Source organism: Xyrauchen texanus, chromosome 41 (assembly GCF_025860055.1).
Source record: "Xyrauchen texanus isolate HMW12.3.18 chromosome 41, RBS_HiC_50CHRs, whole genome shotgun sequence".
Taxonomy (NCBI): domain Eukaryota; kingdom Metazoa; phylum Chordata; class Actinopteri; order Cypriniformes; family Catostomidae; genus Xyrauchen; species Xyrauchen texanus.
This window is the reverse complement of record NC_068316.1, coordinates 14,435,916-14,455,035: the sequence shown is the minus strand read 5'-3', so window position 1 is coordinate 14,455,035 and position 19,120 is coordinate 14,435,916. Positions and strand designations below refer to the sequence as shown.

At 38.8% G+C, this 19,120-nt stretch overlaps 1 protein-coding gene across 5 annotated transcripts in view; it reads right to left on the bottom strand.

Moving 5' to 3' along the window:
- LOC127634067 (catenin delta-2-like) overlaps nt 1-19,120 on the bottom strand; it is a 415,686-nt gene that overhangs the window by 54,467 nt on the left and 342,099 nt on the right. For all 5 annotated transcript variants that reach the window (XM_052113475.1, XM_052113476.1, XM_052113477.1 and 2 more), the window contains 2 exons: nt 4,834-5,019; nt 338-511 (listed from right to left, as the gene is read on the bottom strand). In XM_052113475.1, the coding sequence (XP_051969435.1) occupies nt 338-511; nt 4,834-5,019 (360 nt within the window). The remainder of the gene's footprint in view (nt 1-337; nt 512-4,833; nt 5,020-19,120) is intronic.

The window sequence follows — 19,120 nt, the reverse complement described above, 5'->3', positions numbered from 1 at the left end:
GAAGTTTGCAATTCCTGCAACACTAGTGTCACCAATTGTTCAAGTTAAAATTTTCACACAGATTCCAGAAAACTTGCATCTTCATTTGGTTGTATAAATTGATAGTCCCACCCCAAACTTAAACCATCGGTCGAGCTAATGTTAGTGTGTCGTACTGAATGAGTTGCTCAAGCAGACAGAGGAATGTTTTAATAGTACCATATAGTACTATTATACCAAAAGTGATAATAAACCTTCAGAAATACAAACAGTCAAAATAAGAAAAATATATTTTATCAATGCAAAACCCGTTATCTGTTATTATGACGATATCATAGTAACTGACCATAGGACTTACCTTCCAGCTCCCTGCGGCAAGGTTCTGCAGCGCCCCGGCAGCCCCCTCCAGTGTGTCCGAGTTGGAGCACTCAGACAGCAGAGTGAGGTATGGCTTTACTATTGAGGGATGCCACAGCATCTGAATTCCCTTGGGGGGGTCAGCAGTGTCGGGCAGTGGGCCCACACCATCCCACTACAGAAAGAAAGAGAGAGAAAGTCAAAGTCAAAGAGGAAGACACACAAATCCTGTTATCATCAACAACAATCCTTCTAAAGTCCCGTTCACACCATCATGGAACTGAACTCATTAATTTTCAATGAGAGATGATGGCAGTGAGCGATCACTGGCTGCTAGATAAGAGCCAAAGGTGCTTTGCACTGGGGCTCGTAAGATCCAAGTTACACCACTGACAAACACTTTACCCTTAAGAATGTGAATTTGTTGCAGCAAGAAAATTAATTCCTTGTCAATTTATAATGACACATTATAATATAGCCAAAACATATAGCCAGTTGTGAAAAGGGCAGAAACCACACACAAAAATAAGATATGGAGAGATCTTGTCTCAAATCTCAGTCCATATAAACCCAGAACTGGTCAGAAATGATGAGCTGTAAGCCTGCATTAACACTGACTCTGACTGTGAGGCCTGTGGGTGAATCAGTTTGAAAAGTGCTGGTCTCACAGGCTGACCTACTTTTAGTCAGAGCAACTTGTGAGATACATCAGCATCTTAAACTAGCTCTGGCAGTAAGCCTCACTCCTTCTTTCTCTCCCTCCAATATTAATGAGTCTGTTTTCATCTCCCCTCATTCCCTGCACTGAGGAGCGGCTCTGTTGTTCAATCAACTGCTGGAGGGTGGAGAAGCACATGCAAGGCTGTTGCTTTTTCCATACGGTGAACACAGGAGAAACAGAGAGATGGAGGAAGAGACAGAGCGAGGAGAGGTTGAGAAAGGGCTTTGGTTAAATATGCCTTTTCACTATATGCAAACAGTGTGACAAACATCTCCACACATTCACAATTCACATTAATTTATAATTGATCAATGCTGAAAAATGGTTTTATTGGTGGTTGCTAAAGAAAGCTAATTTAAACAAACCCCTATCCTGAAGTATAAAACTCTGATTTTCAACTGGTGGACAATAAATTGGGCAATACAAATTACATAGGCTTACAATGGAACTATAGATCACATAGAATATTACAGACTTGCCAGTGGACACTTTTGAGCCACCCAGAATACACTAGCAACTGTACAGCAAACTGCTAAAAACAATTCAGGACACTATAGCAGCTGAATAAGGTTTTGGCAACCACGCACAACACACAAAATGCAAAGGTAAGTTTTGCATGGGCAAGCACCACTAACTTTTTGTATTTTTTATTTCTTCATAAATTTCAAACACCTGTTTGATTTGTGATTTAAGTCTATATTTGGGGCTCTTTTGCTTCTAAAATGATAAAAAAAAATAATCTATACGGTTGTCTTTAACGCAACCTAGTCTCATAGAATGAATGTTACTATAAAACATTTTTTGCAAAAAGACTTTTACATGCTGCGTTCCACATTTAGCCATGGTTTCCTGGTGAAATTAAAACTATAGGCACTACAGCAAGTGTGCATTTCATTCACTTTCACACGACTACAATGGCTGATTATGACTTTATAAACCATTCGCACAATTATTCTTAGGCTTAGGTTAACGTTTAGGTAAGGGAGGTATGTTGTACTCATTAAAACCTCCATCTAACTTTGTCTGATTACAACACCATTTCACTCACGTTTGGTGCCCCCACTGGACATTTCACTGGGAAACTACAGCCAAACTTGTAATAAGGCATGCAATTTGGTGTTGCTAAAATGTTGCCGCGGTCATGTAATTTTATGAGACCAGGCTGATTTAATCTATTTCAAAGCACAAACCTTAAAAAACGAGAGGTTTACCTCAAGCTTAAAAGTGCCAGTGGCCTCTCCCGAGCTACCAGAGGATAAAATGTAATTTAAATAGTCCCCAACTTTCTTCTCACTCTTTCCTTGTCAAAAAGCTTTGAGTGTAATGACTGTTCCATGCCCCATTTCTCAGAGTAAACTCATAGAGGGGTATCAGTGCTTGGTGGGTTGAAATTGCTCTGATTTACACACACTCTTCTCAGTTAATTAGCGACGCTAAATGCCACTGCCCTACCCTGTCCCAACAGATCCATGGCTTGCTCTGGTTTCCTGGATTACCTCGCTGCCACTTAGTGATAAATGATTTAACAGAATACATTAGCCTTCTGTTGACCGGAGGCTCAGGTGTCCTATTTCAAAGCATCTTGGCTGAGGAGAAAGTCCGGTTCATGATACGAGGTCACCTTAGGTAATGTGGAGAAATAGTACTTGCTACAGTCTCAAAGTCAGTGATAAGGGACTTTCTTACCCCTTTTCCACCAAAATGGTGCTGGTTCCCGTACTGGAGCCAGTGGTTGGCTGGGAAATCTGAAAACCTTTTTCAGAATCAACCCATGTTAACTTTCATTGTAAGTGCCTCAATGTATCCTCGATTTTTGCCTTTTTTAAAGAAAAGAAAAAATATTTTTTTTGTGGCAATCAACATTATGTCAAAATGCTATCGATTGAGGTTAACTTGTATTGAATCCAGAATATTCCTTTACGTCTACTGTAGACACCTACGTTGCTTATAATGAGAGCGTGTTTTAAGCAATCTAGTGTTGTTTTGAAAACATGATGCAAACATTATACCGCTTCCCGACCTTTGATGCAAGCTGTTCCTGCTTCGAGAAAACCAGTTTTAAGGGGCGACGTGAACTGCGGAGACAATTTTTCCCGCCCCAAATAGCATTTACTGTAGTGGAAAAGGGGCACTCTCTTTCTGCCTACTTCCTTTCCATTCAATATGTCCTATGATTGAACAGAGACAGTAGGGACAGATCTGACTGAATCCTAAACCAGTTCTACCAACTTATTTCAGGGCTTTGATGTAATGAATGGGGGAAATGCAATTCTGAATACTCAAATGAGAAAGACAGAGCAAAACATATCCCCAAGCTATGTTTAATAAAATAGTGTATGCTGTCACAATCTCAACAGAGCAATAGCTTTGATGTATTATTTGAATCAGACAGTTTTAAAAACGTTACCACTTCCTTGCTGGGGACTGTAAGCATAGCAACAGAAGCATGTTGTGATGAGCATCTCTTTCACAGCAATGCAGGTTTTATTTAGTTCTCATCCAAGCTAAAAAGGATTATTCAGTTATCAGCCGCTACAATACATCATCAGCTATTAGCGTTATGGCTCCTGTGTATTGAGTCCAGAGAGAGTGGTGTTGGACAACTGGTCTCCTACCTCCACATTCCCTCTCCATGTCTGCACAGAGGAGCCTGGCTGACTTCTCCTGCTTGAGATTAATGAAGAGTTTCCTCTGTTATAGAGCAGACCGCAGTAAAAAGGCTGTCCCCCCATCTGACGCCCACAAACACAGTGATTTATCAGCCGTAGAAAGTTACACTGGGGAAACACTTTCTTTCTAATGGGGAGTCTCTATGTAGGTGGTGAGCGTTACGTTTTCTGGGGGATTCATTGATATAAGGACAGTGTACGTACATATGTTGTTCGGGTGATTATTTTGAGGCAACGAGGGGTGTGAAAGGAAGCCTAATATGCTAATTATGTTGTTAATATGTTGACGTGAAATTAATTTACATATGGTTCTCCTTCAAAGGGGAAAACCTTTTATATAATAATGTAGAGTGAGCAGGTAATTATCACAAAATAGAGCCCAAATAGAAGCAGACCCAAATATTTCATGGAATACTCACAAAATCCACATCAACTCACTTAATAAAATAACTCAATAAAAATATTGAGTTAAATAATGATTTATTTTCTTTTTTACTTATTAAGATATGAATATTTTTATTGAGTTATTTTATTAAGTGAGTTGATGTGGATTTTGTGAGTATTCCTAGAAATATATGTATACACTCTCTGAGCACTTTTTACCATAGTAATTAGGAATACTATGGTCCTAATAAAGTGCCCGACGTGGTCTTCTGCTGTTGTAGCCCATCCACCTCACATGACCTGATATGAGAGATATGAAATTAGCATGACTATATACTGTAATAATTGGTTGTCTGGGACACCAGTCAGTAAGACAGTTTAGCGGTCATTATACAAAAATATTTGACTGCAGAACGCAGCAATAGACCAATCAGAATCAAGTAGAGTTGTGTATTAACGGGAAATAAAGCCCCTATCACTGTGAAACCTGCTAAGGATTCACATTGACTGCACTATGGGCCTTGATTAGTGAGAGAAAAATGTATTAGACATAAAGATTAGCCTGCATGTCTCCATCACCTCAGCAACTTTATTAATCAGTGTGCCCTGAGCTCAATCTCTTCACGGAATAATAATAATAAAAAAAACAAAAAATCAGCCCAGCAGTGAGAACAAATCATTATGTGTAGGTCAGAGTCAAACCACAGCTACAAAATGCCTCACCTGGTCTTGAAACTTCTTCTTCTTTTTCTTCTTTCCCCAGCAGCCCGAGGTCTCTCCGTCCTTCCCGCTGGCATCACTACACAGGAGACCGTCCAGCTCATCCGTCCCCATCTGCTGTCCCTGAGAAGTTTCAGCTGCAAGCCGATACGAGAGGTTCCTCAAGATGCATACACAGTTTTCTATGGTCTGAGAGAGAGAGAGAGAGAGAGAGAGATAATGGGCAGGTATTAGTCTAGCACCACTGAGCTCTTGATAGAGCCCATCTGGCCAGAGGGGCCAAACTTCATCCATCCAACTCATGCTGGTTCTAAGACAGGAGGTCATACACATTCATTCACTCACTCTCTCCATGTCTCTCTCCATGTCTCTCTCACTCTCTCTCTCTCTCTCTCTCTCCTTGTGCGCATGTGCAGAGTGAGTGTTGTGAGGAGTGTGTGAGTGAGAACCGGTGAGAACGCTGATGTGGTGAGAGTGAGTTTTTTTCTTCTTTTATTCCTGTTTTTCCCTACACTGTCTTTGTATAAGTGTGTATTGTTGATTGTTTTAAAATATTAGTATAATTTTTTAGAGGAAATAGTTATTGTGTGAAGTATAAAGTAAGAGGACGCCGTCGGCCGGCGTTAGCCGGGTGGCTATGGCGGTGCCGGCGGTACCCGGTCAAAGTTTTGCCCAAATTTCACGCAGGCATGGCGTTAAAGTACTGCCTGCTTTTAATTGTTCTGTAGAAGATTGTGCTTTGGCTGTTGAGAAGGCTGTCGGGTATGATAGTACTGTCTCTGCATCCCGAATGAATAGCGCTGTGGTTATTTTTTTGGACGCCATAGAGAAAGTGAATAGTGTTGTTCAGAGTGGAGTTGTGATCCAAGATACGCTAGTTTCTGTTGTTCCGTTAATTCAACCCACAAAAAGAATTATCCTCTCCAACGTCCCGCCTTTTATTAAGGACGAATTGTTAACAGCAGAGTTGGCTAGGCATGGCAAAATAATGTCGCAAATGAAAAAAATACCGCTTGGTTGCAAGTCTCCATTGCTCAGGCATGTTGTTTGTTTTAGACGGCAAGTGTATATGATTTTAAACAGCGGCGAAGATTAAATGAATGTGGCGTTCAAATTTCGAATTGACGGATTTGATTATGTCATTTTTGTATCTTCTGATACAATGAAGTGTTTTGAGTGTGGCAAAGAAGGTCACACCAAACGAGTGTGCCCTGGGAGGGCTGAAGGTGCGGGTGCTGGTTTGTTGACAAATGAAAATGCCGGTAGCAGTAATGAGGAGCAGACTAGCGCTGACAATGTAACGATGAATGCGCGAAAAGAGGGGGGAGATGGCGATACTAGCAGGACTGTTGTTGTTAGAGGGGTTGAGCGTGAGCGAAGTAGGGATGTTGTTTCAGGAGGCATGGAAAGTACAGAAAATGAGAATGAAAGTGAAATTATGGTGACAACTGATAGTGTTATAGCTGCAGCTGAACGTATTTTAGCTGAGGAGAATAATACTGACTTTGAAAAGGATGAGGCTTTATTTAAAGCTCCTCCTAGTAAGAGGAAACGTGTCAAGAAATCCCCAAATAAAACAAGTGACAAAGTGGTGATGGATAAACAAGCTGATGATACTGAATACAGTGCAATGGATGATTCTGATAGTGAGCCTGTAAATGGTAACAATGAGAAGGGTCAACAAAGTTATTCTTTTGTAAAATTTAGAAGTTTCTTACAAAAGACAAAGAATATGAAGAATGTCCAGGTTGTAGATTACTTTCCTGATCGGAAAGCATTCATTGAATCAGCCGTGATGTTAATGAGGGGAGAAGGTGAAGAACGATTCACAGTACAGGAGATATATAGACTGAAGAAATTTGTTTCTAAAGTGAAATTTGAATTAAAGATTGAAGATGGATTTGAAACTACATAGGTGTCTCTTTCTTAAGTTATTGTGTGTTTCTGTATGTTGTTTAAACTTATACAGTCAAAAGAGTGCAATAAAAGTGGGCACCCTTAACTTGAATGGTGCTAGAGATATTCAAAAAAGAGCACTTTTGTTTGAGTTAATTAGTCAGAAGGGTGTAGATGTAATGTTCATACAGGAAACACACAGTGATTGCTTGAATGAAATTGACTGGAGGAAAGAATGGCAAGGGCAGGTGTATCTCACACATCTGAGCTCAGTCACAGGCGGAGTGATCATTCTTTTTGCAAAAAGTTTTTTGCCAATTTCATGTGAAATAAAGCAAATGATACCTGGTAGGCTTTTAATCCTGCAAGCAAAATTTGAAAAGTTTAATTTTGTTTTTCTTAATATATATGCTCCTACAAATGGTACTGAAAGAATTGTGTTATTTAATAATGTCAGTGTTTTTTTTACAAAATTGTAATTCTGATGATTATCTTTTTTTTTGGGGAATCATTTGGAACCTCACACTGCTTCAAGTCGTGTAATGCGTGAATTGATTGAAACGCACAGTTTATGTGATGTGTGGAGAGAATTCAACAATAACAATAGGCAGTAAACATGGACACACTCCAGAGATAATGTTTTTTCTATGGCAAGGCTTGATAGGTTTTATTGTTCTAGATATCATTTTAATATTGTCAAAAAGTGTGTTATTACTCCAGTTGGGTTCTCGGATCACTGTTTGGTTTTGTGTGAAGTGTTTATAGCAAATGTTAAAATAAAGAGTGCTTATTGGAATTTCAATGCATCTTTGTTGGATGATATGAATTTTAGAGATGTGTTCTGTAATTTTTGGGGAATTATTAAAAGTAGGAAAAATTGTTTTAAGGATTTAAGACAGTGGTGGGATTGTGGGAAAGTTGAAATAAAAGCTTTATGTCAGCAGTACGCTTTCAATGTCTCTCGAGATATTACACACTCAATGAGAAAACTTTAATCTCAGATTATTGAATTGCAAAAGTTGTTTGAAGTTACTGGGGAACAAAAATGTCTTGATGCTCTTAAGTGTAAAAAGTCATTTCTTACAGACCTGCTGGGTATAAAGACACAAGGGGCTCTGGTTAGATCACGCTACCAGATGCTCACACAAATTGATGCCCCATCAAGGTTTTTTTTTGGCCTAGAACGGAAAAATGGGCAGAGGCGATATATTCACTCTATTCGAACAGAAAATGGGCAGGAATTGAAAGAGCCCGCAAGTATCAGGAAAAGGGCCGTACAATTCTATGCTGAGTTATATAGGAGTGAATATGAAGAGAATGAGGAGCTCTCTGCCAAATTTTATGATGGCTTGCCAAATATTGCGCAGGACAATGTAGTAAAACTTGATGGGTCTCTTACAGAGCAGGAGCTTTTAAATGCTTTAAAAGACATGAAGACTGGTAAAGCACCAGGTATTGATGGCCTCTCCGTGGAGTTTTACAAGGCCTTTTGGGGAGTGATGGGCAAGGACCTTTTGGATGTTTTAAATGAAAGTTTGGTTGTGGGTTCCCTCCCTCTAAGTTGTAGGAGGGCAGTGGTCACTTTGTTGCCTAAGAAAGGTGACTTACAGGAAATTAAGAATTGGTGACCTGTAAGTTTATTATGTACAGACTTAAAGATTTTTTCAAAGGTTTTGGCCAATAGATTAAAAGATGTGATGGGGCAAGTGGTTCATCCTGACCAGACCTATTGTATACCCGGAAGGTCCATTATGGATAACATTAGTTTTATCAGAGATATGCTGGATGTCTCTGGTTATCTTGATCTGGACATAGGCTTTATTTCAATAGATCAAGAAAAAGCCTTTGATCGAATAGAGCATCAATACCTCTGGAATACGCTTGATGCTTTTGGCTTTGGGTCCACTTTTAGGGGAATGATTCAAGTGCTATATAAAGACATTGAGAGCGTACTAAAGATCAATGGTGGTTTAAGTGCCCCTTTTGAAATTGGGAGAGGTATAAGACAGGAATGTGCTCTCTCCGGAATGTTATATTCCCTGGCAATTGAACCAATGTTAAATAAGCTGCGTTCTTGTATTGAAGGTTTTAAATTAGGGAATGTTCATAGTGTTCAACATCAAATATCAGCTTATACGGATGATGTGATGATTTTAATTAATGGGAAAAAAGATGTTATTAACTTGGAGTCTACTGTTAATGAATTTGGTGTAATTTCTGCTGCAAGAGTGAACTGGGAGAAAAGTGATGCACTGATTAGAGGTAAATTGAAGAATGGCTTACCAGTTTTACCTGGTGGGTTGATGTGGAAGAAAGGGGGTCTTAAGTATTTGGGAGTGCATCTTGGAGAAATATCTGTGCAACAGAAAAATTGGGATGGGATTGCAGAAAAAGTGGAAGGCAGACTAAAGAAATGGAGATGGATTCATTCCCAGCTGTCTTTTAGAGGGAGAGTATTAATATTGAACAATTTAATAGCCTCAACTATGTGGCATAAGCTCTCTTGTGTTGAACCTCCCACTGGACTATTAGCATGGTTGCAAAGAATATTGGTGGATTTCTTCTGGGACAGGATGCACTTTGTCCCTCAAAGTGTGCTTTTTTTGCCATTGGAGGAGGGAGGACAAGGGTTGGTGTCTCTAGCAAGCAGATACGCAACATTACGATTACAGTTCATCCAGAAGTTTCTAACAGGCTCAGTGGATGTGGTATGGAGAGAAGTTTTAAAAAGCATTCTTCACAGAGTGGATGGACTTGGACTAGATACTGCTTTGTTCCTCACGGATACCAAAAAGCTACATTTGAGTGGACTATCTTCATTTTACCTTGGATTGTTCAAAGTTTGGGGATCTTTCATCATTAAAAGACCAGAAAATGCAAACTCTCTGTTCTGGTTGTTGGAGGAGCCTCTAGTCAAGGGGGCCCATTTGGACATAACAGATCAAGTGCCAAATCTTTCTCAGAGACTGTGTGACACACAGACGGTAAAGATGGGTCATATAATTAAAGTGGCCAGATCTTAACTAAAGGATGTTACGGCGGTGGCAGCGTTATTAGGACAAAAATCTATGCGACAAACATCCACAAATCATGGACAGAAAAAAACTGGCAGCAGAGGAGTTGTTACTTCTTGAAAGATATAAGGAAGGTGTTTTGCTTCCTGATAAGAGAGACCCTTTTCCCAAGCACTGGATTACACCAGATTTAAAGGAGATGTCTGGTATTTTGTTAAATTTGAATGGACTTCAGGATTTACTATTAGGTGAATTGAGTGGAAAAGTGATGTATAAATGTTTTGTTAAAATATTGTACAAGTCAACACTGTGTGAGAAAATGGATAATGTCTGGAGAGAGAAGTTTGATGTAGGAGACGAAGTTAAACCACATTGGAGAGCCTTATATAAACCACCATTGATGAAAAAATCGGGAGATCTTCAGTGGAGAATCCTGAAGGGGGCTGTTGCTGTGAATGCTTTTGTTTCAATCATTAACCCAAATGTCAATGAAGGTTGTGTTTTTTGTGGTTTCAGAGAAACTACTTATCATTGTTTTCTGGAATGTAATAGGCTGAAACCACTTTTTAATTTACTAGAAAAATTGTTTTTGGGTTTTAAGGAAAGTTTCACACCAAAGGTTTTCATCTATAGGGCAGGATACAACCACAATCAGAGATTCAAATGGCAGTTGATAAACTTTATAGTTGGCCAAGCAAAAATGGCAATGTATATTTCTAGGAAAAACATGATTCAAAATATGCATTGCCAGGATAGTGTACTGTTGTTTAAGGCATTTATTAGATCTAGGATCTCAGTCGAGTTTAAGTATTACAAGGAGATGCAAGATTTGGGAACCTTTATATTGCAGTGGTGTTTCAATGAGGTTTGTTGTGCTGTGTTTGAGGGGGATTTAACTTTGAGCGTTTTGCTGTGTTGATTGTGTTTGAGAGGATGCAATGATGGATTTTTGTCACTGACCTAATAAAAGTGTGGGCTAAAAAAATAAATAAAAAATCTCTCTCTCTCGCTCACACACACACACAAACGCACGCACGCACGCACACACACACACACACACATATGTTGTGTTTCCATGTTTTATGGGGACTTTCCATAAACATAATGTTTTTTATACTGTACAAACTATATATTCTATCCCCTACCCTAAACCTAAACTTCACAGAAAACTTTCTACATTTTTACATCACATTTTAATCACAACAGCAGCACCTGGGAAAGTGTGAACGAGTACTAGTCAGGTGAAATCATTCTGATTGTATTATAAGAGCAGACTGTTTGCTATAAAAGGAGGGAAGAAGTGCTTCCAATCATTGTGTTCTTGTTAGCAATGGTTGCCTCTAAAGAAAGATGTGCAGCCATCATCACTTTGCATCGAAATGGCCTCACATGCAAGGTAATTGCTGCAAAGAATATTACACCTGAAAGAACCATTTACCAGATCATCAAGAACTTCAAGGAGAGAGGTTCAACTGCAGGGACGAAGGCTTGCTGAGTGTCCAGCAAGCACCAGGACCATCTCCTCCTGAGGAGTCAGCTATGGAATCGTGTCACCACCAGTGCAGAGCTTGCTCAATATTGGCAGCAGGTTAGTGTGAGTGCATCTGCACGCACAGTGAGGTGAACACTTTTGGACAATGGCCTGGTGTCAAGAAGGGCAGCAAAAAAGCCACTTCTCTCCAAGAAAAACATCAAGGACAGACTGAAATTCTGCAGGAAGTACAAAGATTGGACAGCAGAAGACTGGTGCAAAGATATTTCCTCTGATGAAGCACCCTTCCGACTGTATGGGACATCTAGAAAATCGATAGTCTGGAGAAGGAAAGGTGAATGCTACCTTGAGTCCCGTGTCGTGCCAACAGTGAAGCATCCTGAGACCATCCATGTGTGGGGTTCCTTTTCATCCAAGGGAGTGGGCTCTTTCACAATTATTCCCCAAAACACTGCCATGAATAAAGAATGGTATCAAAACATCCTACATGAGCAATTTCTCCCAACGATCTAGGAGCAATTTGGTGATGATCTGTGCATTTTCCAGCATGATGGAGCACCACGTCACAAGGCGTGAAGAGTAATAATGAAGTGGCTCGGAGATCATTACATTGAAATTTTTGATCTGTGGCCAGGCAACTCCCCGGATCTTAATCCCATAGAGAACCTGTGGTCAATCCTCAAAAGGCGAGTGGACAAACAGAGGCCCACAAATTGTGATCAAATCCGAGCACTAATTTGTCAAGAATGGATCGCCATCAGTCAGGATTTGGCCCAGAAGCTGATATCCAGCATGACAGAGCGAATTGCAGAGAATACATTTTGAGTGTTCTTGCCAATAAAAACCTTTAAAACTTATGAAACACTTATCACTGTTTTCCAGTATACCATAGAAACATGTGAAAAGACAATCTACAAATACTGAAGCAGCAATCTTTGCAAAACACAAAATTGATGTCACTGCCAATACTTTTGGCCATGGCTGTACATAAGACAGGAAGTCACAGCTCGGTCACAAATGGGTCTACCAAATGGACAATGACCCCAAGTATACCTCCAAAGTTGTGGCAAAATGGCTTATGACAGCAAAGTCAAGGTATTGGAGTGGCCATCACAAAGCCCTGACATCAATATGATAGAAAATTAGTGGTCAGAACTGAAAAAGTGCGAGCAAGGAAGCCTACATCCTGACTCGGTTACACAAATTCTGTCTGGAGGAATGGGCCAAAATTTCAGCAACTTACTGTGAGAAGCTTGTGGAAGGCTACCCAAAATGTTTGACCCAAGTTAAACAATTTAAAGGCAATGCTACCAAATACTAACAAAGTGTATGTAAATTCTGACCCACTGGGAATGTGATAAAAGCTTAAATAAATCATTCTCTCTACTATTATTCTGACATTTCACATTCTTAAAATAAAGTAGCGATCCTTACTGACCTAAGGGAGTGATTTCTATGATTAAATGTCAGGAATTGTTTTAATGTATTTGGATAAGGTGTATGTAAACTTCTAACTTCAACTGTAAATATATCACAATATACCCGTTTTGCTTCATATTCAACCCAGAAATTAAAATTTATTAGACAATGAAAACATCAGCTCCACTGTCATACGTTGTAAATTCTAATAGTGTGATACAAATTTGAAGCCTCCAAACTCTGACACAGTTTGCAGAGTATAGCTGTCTACTTGTCAGATTTAAAAAAAAATTGTGCCACAGATATGCAGTGAAATTAATGGCATAGTATAATCTCTACTGGTTAAGAATGTAATTTCCGTAGTAAGAAGACATGATTGTGATTATTGCAGTTACCATGATAATGAAAACATCACATAGGCCACAAAAATGACTTGAGGGGTGTATCTTGAATAGCAATGTCCTTTCTATCTCACCACTATCTTTTCCTCTTTCCTCTGTGTATCTTTGTTGTGCAACATCCCCTTTCTTATTTCCCCAATCTCATCTTTCTCTAAGTGTTGGCTGGGAGTAGGCTGCATTGGCACTAAGTATTTGAAATTACTTAATTATATGTCTGACACGGTCTCCCATTTAAATGTGATTAAAGGATATAGCTTTATATATAGCTGATCATTTTTCCCCATAGCAGATGGGGAAAAATGATCAGCCAAATCCATCGGCTCACACTCCATTTAACAGGGTATTACAAGGAGACACAGCAGAGGAGGCACAATGCTTGACAGAAGAAAATAGAAAATAAATGCTTGGAAAATGATGATGAAAACTGAGCACTTTTCTCAATCTCCATGTTTTTCTTTATTTTTTCACTATTGAACGAGGCCTGCACAAACAAAAATAATGACTGTAATAAGAGAAACGCTTGGAGAATTGTGCACTGGCATTTTAAATATACTGTACTGAAACATACTGACTTACATCATCCCTTTCCTTGTGCCAGACATGGCTGACCTTGCTTTGACCAAGGTGTTCGTAAAACACGTTCTGCTTAAATTTCTCTGTAAATTAGTGATAAAATGTATATTGCAACTGGAAACATTTAAGGCAACACCATTTCTCTTCCTGGCAACAATTTGGAAGGTCTCGGTTTTTAAGTGTAGAAGTTAACACATAATATAGTACAGAGCTTGACCAACCAAAGGTTAACAGCACATCGAGGCAGTTAATTTTCCACTGACCATGGATGGCAGGCTTTTAGCCATTATAGCTCTTCTCGGCATACACCTGGCCAAAACATATCAGGGCAAATCACCAGACATAAAGAAATGGGAGTGATTAGGGTGACTGGCATCTTTCCAAAGCCTGCGTATTGAGTGAAATGGTTACTTTTGCTTTTTTTGTTTTTGTTTTGTTAGCTTTTGTAAAGCGTTAAAGTGCAGGGATGGATGAAGAGTGCTTTATGTTCTGAAAGGAGCTAAAATGGACATGGGAAAGGAAAAAAAACTGGAATAACTAAAGGTTGTAGGCACATTTAGAGGATGTGTAAAATAATTAGTATTTTTAATAATATGAAAATCAAATGGTTTGTAGTATATTTGGGACAATTTGACAGTGGAAATTAAACTATACAAGCAAACCCTGTTTCAAAGTCCATTAGAGATACTTTCCATGACCACTGCTGTTGTGCGCTTGAGCCTCATGTTGCTCTAGAATGCTACCCTAAAAATGCTCCAGTATGCCTGCCTATCTGCATTTCATATAAGAAAGAAGAGATATGCAAAGAGCAAAATACAAGGGATGTGCAATCTACAACATTTTCTAAATCTACAAATTGGTGGGATGTTTGAATAACTAGACCACCAGTCAGTGTTAAGGAAGCACTGTTTAAATTAGTCCTTTTATTGCGCAAAATTATAGGCCAATCGTTTATGAATAATAATGGGAACAATGGGATGACATGATGATTTAAAGCATGACAGTAATTGTCTTTACATTTTTGAAGGCGTGAAATTGTTACAGAAGCTTTGTTTTGATGGCTATAGTGACGTTGATGGATTTAGAGACACAGTGCTCTATTTTTGTGAGTCTATTTTGTACAAGCTATGACCGTGTGCAATGTCTTATCCAATTTTCATGAAAGCGCCAATTCTAAGCGCAATTTTAGTGCCAGTGGAAAGCAAGAGTGGGCGTGGGTGGGTGTGTTTGTGCTCTCTGTGGGTTTATGTTCGCAAACTATGGATGTTTTTAAAAAAAGAAATAATAGCCTCAACACATTGAGAACTCTTTAATTATAACTTTTACAGTTGTAATAAATATAAAGTCCACTAGATTAAATATGAATATATACAAGTTACTAGTTAGTGTTAATACAGCAAAAAAAAACCACAACAAAAAAACACACATTTTAATTATTTGTTTTCATCTTTACCTCAACAGTATTGTTTATAACAATGGGCTGTCTGGCAGTTTGAGTTCGAATTCCTCCATTTAGAGCTTTATACTAAAATGTTCTCTGTAGAATTCAAATGGGCCACATATGTTTTATGGTCTCCACTGGCCGCACTAATATCAAGTAAAGCCTGACTGAAAATTGCAAGTTTCGATCTGCGCTGTCCCAGAGCTCTGATGATCTTATCCCTAGACCACGTTGACCGTACAGTTGAAGTCAGAAGTTTACATACACTTAGGTTGAAGTCATTAAATCTCATTTTTTAACTACACCACAGATTTCATATTAGCAAACAATAGTTTAGGCAAGTCTTTTAGGACATCTACTTTGTGCATGACACAAGTAATTTTTCCAACAATTGTTTAGAGACAGATTGTTTCACATTTAATTGACTATATCACAATTCCAGAGGGTCAGAAGTTAACTATGCCTTTAAGCATCTTAGAATATTTTCGAAAAATTATGTCAAGCCTAATTTATCTTCTAATAGGCTAATTGGAGTCAATGGAGGTGTACCTGTAGATGTATTTTAAGGCCTACCTTCAAACTCAGTGCCTTTTTTCTTGACATGGCATCATGCAAGACCTCAGTTAAAAAATTGTGGACCTCCACAAGTCTGGTTCATCCTTGTGAGCAATTTCCATACAACTGAAGGTACCACATTCATCTGTACAAACAATAGTATGCAAATACAAACATCATGGGACCATGCAGCCATTAAACCACTCAGCAAGATGCAGCATTCTGTCTCGTAGAAAAGTGCGAAAAAGGCAAATCAATCCAAGAACAACAACAAAGGACATTGTGCAGATGCTGGATGAAACTTGTAGACAAATATCTACATCCACAGTAAAACGAGTCCTTTATCGATATAACCTGAAAGGCTGATAAGAAAGGAAGAAGCCACTGCTCCAAAACTGCCATAAAAAAACAAGTGCAAGTGCACCTGAGTACAACTTCTTATTTTTTGGAGAAATATCCTCTGGTCTGATTAAATTTTATTTTAACTGTTTGGCCATAATGACCATCGCTATGTTTGAGGGAAAAGGGTGAGGCTTGCAAGCCGAAGAACACCATCCTAACAGTGAAGCATGGGGGTGGCAGCATCATGTTGTGGGGGTGCTTTGCTGCAGAAGGGACTGGTGCATTTCACAAAATAGATGGCATCTGGAGGAAGGAAAATGATGAGGATATATTGAAACAACACTCTTGCAGAGTCTCAAGACATCAGCCAGGAAGTTAAAGCTCGATCGCAAATGGGTCTTCCAAATGGACAATGACCCCAAGCATATCTCCAAAGTTGTGGCAACAAAGTCAAGGTTTTGTAGTGGCCATCACAAAGCCCTGACCTCAATCCGATAGATTTGTGGGCAGAACTGAAAAAGCATGTGCGAGCAAGAAGGCCTACAAACCTGACTCAGTTACACCAGTTCTGTCTGGAGGAATGGGCCAAAATTCCAGAAACTTATTGTAAGAAGCTTGTGGAAAGCTACCCAAAATATTTGACCTTACATTTTTTTAATTGTTACAGGTTAATACATTTAAAGACAATGCTACCAAATACTAACAAAGTGTATGTAAACTTCTGACACACTGGGAATGTGATGAAAGAAATAAAAGCTAAAATGAATCATTCTCTCTACAATTATTCTGACAATTCACATTCTTTAAATAAATTAGTGATCCTATCTGACCCAAGACAGGTAATGTGTTCTAAATTTTAATGTATTTGGCTTAAAGGTGTATGCAAACTTTTGACTACAACTGTACATGTCCACTGGCATGTGTCCACTGTTTTCAATTAATTACGATGAGAATCCACCTTCTGAACGTGGCACTCAGCTCCAATTGAAATTAATTGAAAACCCTCGATTCACTTCGCTCACTACGCACCAGTGGACACACATCACGATGTGCACTGTAGGGGTTCACGGAAAAGAATGCTTCATTCACCCTGCAAAAATGCGTGTAAATTATGAGAAACATGAATAGCATTATTTTATTCAATTTCATAAATAGTGGAATATAATTTTTAATGCAGGAAAAACCCTGAAATGGTCACCCGCCAAATGGCTAGTAAAAGTTATGGAAATTCCTGCCACTGCCTATTTTTACCCGCATTTGCCAGGTTGGCATGTGTTAATTTGAAACCCTGATTGTGAGGTAATGGAGTGGAGCAAAGCACAATTTGCTATTTTCCTGAGAAATAGGTAATTGCGCTAAGGCGTTTCCAAAGCAGGTCTTATCTCAGCGCTGTCCAAGTCTAAAGTCCAGTTCCTGCCTTTGCAGTTTGAGATTCTACCAGCAAGTGGTAATAAAGTTCATATCCATACACTGAAAATATTTTGGAACATCAAATTATGTACCTGACAATCACTGTTGTAGCCATTTTCTGAAAATAAAATGAACTATCTATAGGTCATGGTATTTTTCAATTATTATTATTTTTGTTTATATTTAAAATTGTATTTATGATCTAATTTGAATCAGTATTTTAATACTGATTTGGTATGATTTTTTGACCACTTTGTTGATTATATTTTTGTTTTGTTTGAAGTGTAATTTGAATTAAACAAATATTTTTTATTTAATTTTGTCACATTTCAATAACTAAATTAAATTTCACAAAAGTACTTTCTGAAACTAATACTTAATACTAGCCATGATTTCGGCGTCAGCGGATAAAAAATATTAATAATAATTCCATTCTCTAAAATTTAACGGAGCCCACAAATCCTGACGACAACCACATTTTCCATGCATATAAAAGAAGAATGTAACTGTCAAAGGTAAATGCCTGATATTAAACAGGTAATGCACAAAAGAGGTAAATCCATATTTCTATTCTTCTACTTCATTGCATACAGTCCATTTACACTAGCAACTTCTTATGAATGTGCTGTCTTTGTTTATATCGCTGGTGCAGACATAAATTTAGAGATTTAAACTTCTAAGAGAGGGATTTTGATGTCAACACCAAAATATATGGGAAGCATTGTCTCCTCCCTAATAAAAATTGACAAGTCTATTTATTTTGCTATACCAACTGTGCCTGTTTGTTTGATTTATTGTACCTAATTATTTGCATTTAACACCGTTTTCCCCCTGTTGTCAACTACCCTATGCATTCTGACTCGCCAGTTGAGCGCACTGTACCTCAATCCTTATCTCTACAAACTACTTTCAACTGCTTAACTAAAACCTTAAACTTGAAGGGGAAACAAAGGAAATGTAAGTATCCTTTCACAATATATTATATTAGATGTGCTATGTGTTTGGAAACAGTGAAGTGCAGCAATTGAAAGTGTTCCATGGGGAGACAGCGGGAGATGTGGGAAAGCTGGAATGATCACACCTCTGAAAATGACTAGAGGGAAAGAACTGTGCCATGCCTCAACATCTTTACAGTCTGGTCTTCAATTCTTATTAGAACAGAAACATCCCCCTGCTCTGCTATTAGTGGACTGAGCCTGACGAAGGGCTGGCTGTTAAATCATGATTAAAGAACGCCATTTAGGATAGTGAGGCTTTGCAACCTTCAGAGAGCAGCCAACCACAAAGCTGTTTATTTGTTATAGAGCGCTGCATGCACTGGAACACACACTCACAAAAAAAAGTTTTATTACAAGTTGCCTTTATAGCTTTGAGAGAGAAGGAAAGAAACTGAGAGAGTAGGGATGGGTGATATCCCGGTAGATTTGTGGAACTGACCCTCCGGTTTCTAACAATGTCAAACTTTCCTACAGGCGCCTGTTAAAAACGGAAGGAATGATTAAATAAGACCTTTATCAACCATGCATTTATGTCTTGTATTTACATTTACATTTATGCATTTGGCAGACGCTTTTATCCAAAGCGACTTACAGTGCAATTATTACAGGGACAATCCCCCCCGAAGCAACCTGGAGTTAAGTGCCTTGCTCAAGGACACAATGGTGGTGGCTGTGGGGATCAAACCAGCGACCTTCTGATTACCAGTTATGGGCTTTAGCCCACTACACCACCACCACCATTTAGTCAT